The following is a 9,252-nucleotide window of genomic DNA, read 5'->3' as shown; positions in this document are numbered from 1 at the left end:
TACAGATAAAGGCTAGGACATACCATACCTAAAGTCTACCTTGACCAGAAAGAATACTGAAGAGGCCCTACATATCGATGAGGAAGGGTTGCTCACAGTCTGTCTGAAGACAAAATGGCAACCTAAATGCTGAATCTTTCAGTTCTTCAGAAATGTCTCTATATTTAAAGTTTCAGAGGTTTGGGTTTTTGTCTCTTCTAATAAATATTTTTTCCCAAATATTTAGACAACATAATGAACTCACCCTTTCTTGGGCCTTTGAGAAATTGCCAGGAAAATCCATGAAACCCAACAAAAAAAAGTTGTATATGCCATGGACTTGCATTTTTAGAGGCCAACATGTTGACAAGCTGAAGCCTGGCTTCCTGGCTTGACTTTGGCAGAGTAAGTAGAGGCAGGGCATTTGAATATGGTAGTTTATGATGTGACTTTACCGCTTGTCCTGGGAGAGCAAAAGGGCTCTGAGTGTTGCAGCATGTGGATTTTCAGCTTCCTACTTCCAGCACTATGCCAGTGATTTCTACTTTTCTCTGTATGTGAGCCAGGCACATATCACAGTGATCCCTCCCTGTCCCAAAGTTCTCCTTCCTCTAGCAATTCCCTTGTGTTTGCAAATGCCAGTCTGGCATTAGTTCAGTCTTTTTTTCACACATCTGCAGAAATCTATCCCTGGAGCACCCACCCATAAAAAATACCCTCAGGTATTCCAAGACTGACATGTAATAGGGAACAGAAGGCATAAAAGCACTGCCATGTGCTTTTTTTTGCTAGTCAGGCAATGCTGTAAACACTACAGTCAGGTTCCCAAGCCCTAAAGCAAGTCTCTCAGCTAATACAATGCTGCATGGATTCAAGTCTAGTAACTGAGATTTCAGCTTCACTTATGTGATTTGCAGCCTTAGAAGGCAGCTACACCTCTGCTTCAGTCTTCCATGAATATATATGAAAATCTAGATGGTCAATCACCCAGCTAATGATCAATGACTGGGTTCCTTAAGCAGTATAGCACACTATAATTTAGATAAAGGTAATAATTTTTTTATTCTACCTAACCCTCAGCCCATCTGTGGATGCTGCATCCAATTTAACAAGACAAAAATGTTTCCTGCAGACACTAAATTTAAAAGAACAACTTTTTCCCCCCTCTTAATTTGGCATTCAGCTATCCATCAGGGTAAGCAACAAGTGACTTGGCAGATAACTCAGGACATATGGCTCTGAAGAATGGTAATTTAAAAGTACTTGGACAAGTTTCCTCAACTCATTCACATTAATTTGTGCTATTCTCTTTTACTTGTGCTCTAGCAGCTGGTACAGCTAAAAAAGTATAGAAAATATAAAGAATATAATGCAAGTGACAAAAAAACCCCCTTTTCCAGAGTTCGATTAATGTATAGTGCAAAAGTTTCACTCAAAAACTGAGTAACAGAAGGAGTTCAAAGACAATTCAAAACTGTTAAACATACATGCCTCATCTGTAGTCACCAGGTGGCACCAGATGTATCCATATACTGATAATTAGGTTAAAACCATTGCAACCTATGGGGTCTTTGAAATGCTGAGCACATCACATATGGCTATCGGGTAGAGCCCTGAAGCTGAATGATCAGCAGACTAGTTTTGCTAGGGTTTTTTCTTATTGGGGTTTTGTTTTGGTTGGGGTTGGTTTTTGTTTTGTTTTGGTGGAGGTTTTTTTGTTTGGTTTTTCTTCTTTTTTTATTGTTTTTGTTTTTGTTTCTTTTAGGAGAAAGTGTAAATAGAGATTCAGTGGCATCTCCTAATTTGGAGATGTTGCTTATAAAACTTTTCCATGTAAAAAATGCAAAACCATATTATTTTAACTATATGCACTGATTCTTGGTCAGAATTAACATATTGTTACATTTTCCCCATTTTCTTTTGCAACACTTAAATTTTTAAAGAATTGAATTTTGGAGGACAACCAGTTCTTTTAAAAGATACGTCAGCAGTCCTGAAGAATGGTAGCTTTCTGTTGATACAAGAGGACATTTTCTTCTAGCTTTCTGACATTGACAATGAGCAGTTGACTTATATAAGAAATTCTATGCTTAAAAATGATTTCGTTTTACAAATATAGCTACATTATTATATGAGGTGAAGCTGAAATTAGCTATGCATCATACGTAGGATATTATCTCATGAATATAAAAAAATAGTGAGAGCCAATTCACTTTCTTGTGAATCATATCAGTTTTTTCCCAGAATTTGAATGTTCATAACTTTTATCACTAATGAAGTATTTGGGAAACTGTTTTTTGTGCTTGAAAGTATTTAACAAGTTTTTTTCTTTTTATTATTATCTGTCTCCTGTAGAAATAAAACTTTTAAGCAGGGATCAAAAAAAAAAAAAACCAACAAAAAGGGTGAAATCTTGACCTCCCTGAATCGATGGTAAAACTCCCACTAGCTTCAAGGAGCCAGGATTTTACCACACATGACCAGATTCATACAAAGAAGGAAAAGCAAACAGCCAAAGATACTATGTTATTAAAAGCACTGACTCTGAAAATGAATCATTGTCTAAATAATATGTTAAATATTTACAAATACCAGTAATCAAAACAGTAAAGTTGTAGTTTGAAATAGTTTCAAAAGAAACTTGAATAAAAAAAAAAAAACTAGAGGAGGAAAAAAAGTATGTAATAAAAGTATGTAAAAAGCATATAATTCTGAGTATCCAGATTTTATCTCTTTAGCCCATTGGAATGATTTTTCAGCCAGAAGGTACTTTATTATTATATTAAATTCATAGTGGCATTACTGCAAAAACGTCATTGGCATTTACATTCTCTTCAGCATGCCATGTTCGTAAAAATGAACCAGTGTGATTACCACTGTATTATTACACACATGACACCCATAGAAGCTTAATTGTTGTTGGGATCCCCAGTGCCTACAGCAGAGAACACATGTCAGCAACCTGCTGGTTGAAAAGCCATTTTTGTAAGCACTGGCTTGCAAGCAGTGCCTGCAGTGGCAATGGGCGAACCTAGCCTTGTACAGACACAAAAGGAGATGTCTCTGTTCAAATGATTCATGATTATTCTTCACACTTTACAGTAAGACTCCCAGCAAATGCAACCAGGAAAACCAAAAAAGAGCAGGAGGAGCAGCACTCTTCACATCAACCAGCATGGAGTCTGGCACTGAAAAACATGTTTATGCTTCACCACAGACAACTAACCTCTGGACTGGAGCAATGCAGTTTGTGGATAATTTAACATGGTAGTATTCACACAAAAAGTAAGCCTATCTTTTGTCTGCTATAGCATGAAGCTCACCTAATACAAGTTTTACTGTTTGTATTCAAATGTTTTCATTACAGCAGCTGTGGCACATACAAAAAAGTAATCCTGAAGGTCTGAAGCACAGTCTGAAATTTAGGCAGCTATTGTAAGGTGAATTTCTTGATTCTTAAAGCCAAAAATTGGTTTATGCTGTCTTAAAACAAGTAATTGAGAAAGACAGCACGAGGTGCTCTCCAGGGATCTCCATTTTTCTCCATTGCTAAGGGGAGCCCAGGAAGCCAGACCAGAGACAAGACACACCTTTGGATGGCTACCATCAAGTGGCATGAACTCTGCCCTGCAAACAGCAACTTCCACTGTAGAGGCTGGATAATGGACACACAGGTGATTTAATTGGTTTGGGATGGGGCTGTGCACTGGATCCGTCAGGGTCCTGGTACACAGCATTGATATACTATACTATACTATACTATACTATACTATACTACACTACACTACACTACACTACACTATGCATCCTATGCATCCTATGCATTGTATTCTTATCTGCACTATCAGTTGAGGAACAATGAAATGAGACAAACGTGAACCTAGTCTTTTTCTCTGATATATATCTGTTGTCATTTTACAGGAGCTCTTCTTTTACTCTCTAGAAGAGAAGGCAGGCACACATATTTACAGAAAGACCTAGTATAATTCTTTCTTTCCTTAAAAAAGAAGCATAGAATTCATGTTATTTTATTGGAAAAAAATATTCTTTTTACCTATTATCTGCAATTCTATCCATGTCAAGTACATTATACTGTAATTAAAGTATATTGTATGCTTTATCTGTAAAAGGGCTGTAATCATTTCAACATACTATTCACTGAAATACATTAATAGAGTACCTATAACACATGACGTTTGAAATTGATGAAAATAGAATACAATAGTATAACTACTTTTAAGGTTTTTCTTCCTAGGAAGGCTCCTAGGAATAACAGAATTTATGGGCTATGTTATCCTATTTTCTTAAAATGAGAAAGATTTGCAAGAGGCTAGATACTTCCTAGAGATGTCTCAAGGCAGCTCAAAGGAAAGCAGAGCAGGTATCAGAGCATGAATGAGACTGTATGTAATGATTTTTTTCCTTTGAGAGAAGCCAGGGAGAAAGGGAGAAGAGTTTGCACCTTTTTAGTTGTACTTGATAAGATGGATGACTACTTGAGACAGGACCGAAGTTCTGATCAACTGGGTCATGTCTGCAAGTTTTGCCTTGCTGAGTTGGGATATGATGACCTCCACATGGATGGGTTAAAACATTCACTGACTTTTATGGGAGCATCATAATTAATTCAAATGGACTACATATTAACACTACCAGGGAATTAACAACTCTCTTTTGAATTACTTGCTTCTTTGAATGATTAAAGATTTCCCAGTGATATCTGCAGGAATAATGTTATCATTATACAGATGGGGCTTATGGGAAAGACAAAGAGAGACTTTTAACCAAGGCCTGTAGTGACAGGAAAAGTTTTACAAAACAGTTTTAACCTGAAAGGGGGTAGGTTTAGAATGGACAGAAGAAGACATTTTTTACAATTAGAGTGGTGAGACACAGGATCAGGTTGCCCAGAGAAGTTCTGGGTGTCCTACCCTGGAAGTGTTCAAGGTCAGGTTGGAAGTGGCTTTGAGCAACCTTGTTTAAGGAAAGATATCTCTGCCAATGGCAGGATGTTGGAACTAGATGATAATTAAAGGTCCTTCTGACTCAAAACAATTTTTGATTTTGTGATGTCTAAACACAGATAAATACAATGCATACAGCATCAAAGTAATTTATTTTCTGATTTTAAGTACTGTGTGCAAGGATGATGGTTGGTTTTGTTTTTCTTTATCTTACTCCCTCTGCACGATTCTTCTCTTTACATTAAACCATACTACAAACTCAGAAAATCCTGCACATACCTGCTTCTCTCCACTGGGCTTCTTGTGATTTAACAGCAGCTCCACAGCCCCAACCACCTCTTTCCGTATGGCATGCAACAGAGCATCTCCCACATACACATTAAAACTTAAGAGCAGCTCAATGAGCTCAAGGTTCTCATTTTCAATTGCAATAAGGAGTGCAGTTCTTCCCAGGGGATCAATGCAGTTGATATTGATCTTGAAATAAATTTCTGCTTCCTCCAAAGCTTTCTTTACACTGGCGTAATCTCCTTTCTCCACGGCGTTCAGATAGGCTTTCTCTGAATGAGACAGTTCGGATTCTGCCCGTACGATGCGAAGAGGGATACGATCTCTGTAGGGAGCATTGACACTTCTTTTGTAGTAGAACTGGGCCATATTTTATGCCATTCTAATACTTTGTCTCTGCAACATGAAAATAAAGCTCAATTTAGTAACTGGTTTTGGGGGTACAGTGCACCAAATTAATATATGCAATATATAAGTACTTAAAACTCATACTAAAATGTGATGTTGAAACATGTACAAAATGTTGTTTACCAACAGAACTTGTAAGCAAGAGTGGAAGCCAAAACAGTGCTTGTTTGTAACTTACCAAGTCAAAGCATACGTGTCAGAATACCACTTGCTTGTATGCATTTTTTAAGTCTTTGGCAAACATGAAATGATATGATACAACTTAGTTTGCACCAAAAGTGTAGCTCTGCCTCATCCTTAATTTCTTCATTCAGTTCTGCAAGGAACTTAAAGAGTAGACTTGCCTGCCTCAAACACTGTAAAGTCCACAGAAAGACTTTGCCATGGGAAAAAGCACAGAAGGGAGTGACAGGATGGTGACAACCCCATGTCTGACAGAGGTGAGATCTGGTTAGCACATCCTGGTCAGCGCACCTGGACAACAAATTCCCACTACAGCAATCTGTGTAGAGAAGCAACTGCTAATACATATATCACTGGTCAAACAAAGATCACACCAAGTTATGGGAAAGATGGCATCTGTGACCACCAATGACCACCAAAGCCTCCCTCTATCCTCCAAATATACATCAGTGGATATCTTGAACATCGACTGTGAGATAAACCACTACAGCAGGAACCTGAGATAAGTTAAAGGTGGCACTACTGTCCAAGTGTTGTCTTACACTTAGAGGGAGGTTAACAAAGCCTGGGGAGAAGAATGGATTGCTGACAATGGACACAAAGAATGTAGAATTTATAGGCCACAAGGAAAGGCAATTCAAAAACTGTGCTGAAATCAACTCCGACTGGGTAAAAGATAATTCCGATGGAGACATCGTCTCTGACATCCTACAACAACGCATATGTTGCCTGAGGATTGTGTGTAGACAACTAAATACAGCTTTTACATCTTCCTAGTGCTACTTAAATAGCCCGACTTATCTGTGGCAGGCACAGATTGCACAGTTCAGTGGTGAGCTTCCCTACTAAGATTTTGATGCTATTAGAAAAACATTCACATAAAATGTTCTTCCAATCAGAACTTACTAACTTATAAATTAAAATTCAGAACCTAAAAGCAAAAACAAAATCCATAGGAGATAAATTCCCAAGGACTGGTAGATAATAGTCACAGTTTTGATTCTGAGCTACTTGGTTCTAAACTAGAATTAATACTGAAACATAGCAGCTACAAAACAACTCCAAAGTGTTACATATAGTAAAGCACATAATGTCTGTGCTTTTATTTCATATACTGTATTCAAGGACTTTGCAAAAAAAATTCCTTCTAACAGAAAGAACCATGAGAAAATCAATCTTCTACCTGGGAAAAAAAAGGGGAAAAAAAAGGGGAAAAGGGGGAAGAGAAAACATTTACCTCAAAAAACAAGGTACACAAAAAATATTTCCCTCTGCTGTTCAGTTAGAGGTTGTACACCTTATTAGAGAAAGAACTGTAGCTTCTTGTAATTTTCTCAGATGATAATGCAAGTTGCATTAACCCACTGCCCTTTCCTCCACTTTCTTCAGTCATTAAAACAAAATCTCTGGTGAGATTCTATAGCAAGCTATAATATATATTTTTATTATTGTGAGGTTTTAATTCATCAAAAAAAAAGTCACCAAACACTCTGAGGAACACAGGAATTAATCTGCTCCACTTTTCTTAAGCAGTGCAATGAGAGATATGTACAAAGGCTGTTACTGAGTTGTTTTCTTTGTTTTCCAGAGCAGATCAACAGGGCTTGAGGCAGGCAGGAAAAAGCAAACAAGACACATGAGAAAGAACTCTCCTCCAGATCCATATACAGGAGCTGAGGAATCACAATCCTTTGCAAGATGTTTCCCAGTTCTCTCTGCAAGATGGTATCAGTCTACAGTCTGGGCTAGTAGAGGTTGCACAGTGTGTGGATTATGTTCTGTTAATCTCACTCTAAGTAAAATAATATTCATATCCATTGCATAGCTTTATACCCCAGAACAGATATCACATTCTTAATGCATTACATAAAAATGTATTTTATCAGCTTGCTTTTCATTCTTTCATTTCAAAACTGCATGTACAATTCAAGAAGGAAAAAAGTTTTATGTTCAGATTCAAATAAACAGCCATAAATGTAGAAGTTCACAAGAGGTATCTACAAGAAAGGTGGATTGCCATATTCTATGGACAGCCACAGACACTTAAGAGTTTCATTTCCCTGTTCCCATACTCAAGTAGATTGGGTGCTGGATGTGGAAGGGTGTCCTGCCTGACTCCAGCTGCCACCTGACAATGACTTAGGTCTCACCACAGGCTCTATTTCATATCTGTCAGGCAGGTGTCAAGTTAACCCATAACAACGTACACATACTATTCATTTTCTTACGATGTACAGAGTTCCCCAAGACCCCTGGAGAAAACTGAGGGACTGCAATTGGGAGGTTAATGCTAAAAGCTCCTATCTCTTGAAAGCACAGGAAAAAACAGATCGTCTCCCCGTTTATTGTGAGACAAACCAGGAATGAACCTGTATCAATGAAATTGGGCATCAGAGATGTTTATGGTAGAAGAAGAGTACAGTGACCTACAGATGGGATCTATCATGATTTCATGACAATGATTTGGGGGTTTTCTGTTTCTTAGTTTTTATGTTAAGTCTGATGAAGATCTTTTATTGCTTCACTGTAAGCCATAAGGAAAATACTTGTTGGAACCTTTTTTGTTTACCTTTTCATGATTCTTGAAAAGTAGATCTAAGTTTAGCTTGTTTCTTTTAGAAGAGACATATTAAACACACGTTTTAATTCTTCTAGCTGTCCTCTGGTAATCTCTATTTCTTGCCTGCACTAATTCCTGAAAATAATTGTGCATAAATAAAGTTTTGTCATAACTAAAAGTCTATGTTTACATGTGTAGTGGTTTGGTCCAAAATACTCATTACTGTTTATCTGCTGTGAGATAAGAATTAGAAGAAATGCAAAACAGGCACCAAACTTGAAAGAATATAAAGAAGTTTATTAACAGACCTAAAAGAAGAAAAAAAATTATACCACCTTCAGAACTCTCCTCCTCCCCCCACCTTCCTCCCTTCTCCCACTGCCAATGTTCAAAGACAACCCTTAAGATGTTCAGTCTGTTTACCACTTCCATAATAACCTTGTTCAGTCCATTTAGAAAGAGAAGTCTCTTCTTGCTCATGCTATGAAAACAGTATCACAACGAGACAGCCGCCCACTTCCAAATATCGTTCAGTCCATTTAGGAAGAGGAGTCTCTGCTCGCATGTGAGTCCTTTCCCCCGACTTGCAGCTTTTCCCGCAACTGCTTTCGAGGGTCCAATCTTGAAGTTTTTTGGGGTACAATTTTAAGGTTGAGCCGTCCAGAAACAAAAAAGCAGAGGCCCTTCTCCTTCCCTGGGAGCAAAGGGTCTTCATCATCTTCATCGTTAGGACTATCTCTGGGAGCATCTCTACGGACTGAGGTTTTCTCCTTTCCCGTTTGGAGCAAAAGTCCTCATCTGGTTCATCTCTAGGGACTGAGGTTTTCTCCTTTCCCATTTGGAGCAAAAGTCCTCATCTGGTCCATCTCT

At 37.9% G+C, this 9,252-nt stretch overlaps 1 protein-coding gene across 2 annotated transcripts in view; it reads right to left on the bottom strand.

Annotated features, from left to right (window-relative positions):
• TRPC4 (transient receptor potential cation channel subfamily C member 4) overlaps positions 1 to 9,252 on the bottom strand; it is a 132,968-nt gene that overhangs the window by 76,159 nt on the left and 47,557 nt on the right. For both annotated transcript variants that reach the window (XM_008631416.2, XM_017731290.1), the window contains exon 2: positions 5,223 to 5,627. In XM_008631416.2, coding sequence (XP_008629638.1) covers positions 5,223 to 5,600 — 378 coding nt within the window. In that variant the 5' untranslated portion in view covers positions 5,601 to 5,627. The remainder of the gene's footprint in view (positions 1 to 5,222; positions 5,628 to 9,252) is intronic.

The sequence above is a fragment of the Corvus brachyrhynchos genome, unplaced genomic scaffold, assembly GCF_000691975.1.
Source record: "Corvus brachyrhynchos isolate BGI_N302 unplaced genomic scaffold, ASM69197v1 scaffold103, whole genome shotgun sequence".
Taxonomy (NCBI): Eukaryota; Metazoa; Chordata; class Aves; order Passeriformes; family Corvidae; genus Corvus; species Corvus brachyrhynchos.
The sequence above is the reverse complement of the archived record's forward strand: the minus strand, read 5'-3'. Positions and strand labels throughout refer to the sequence as shown.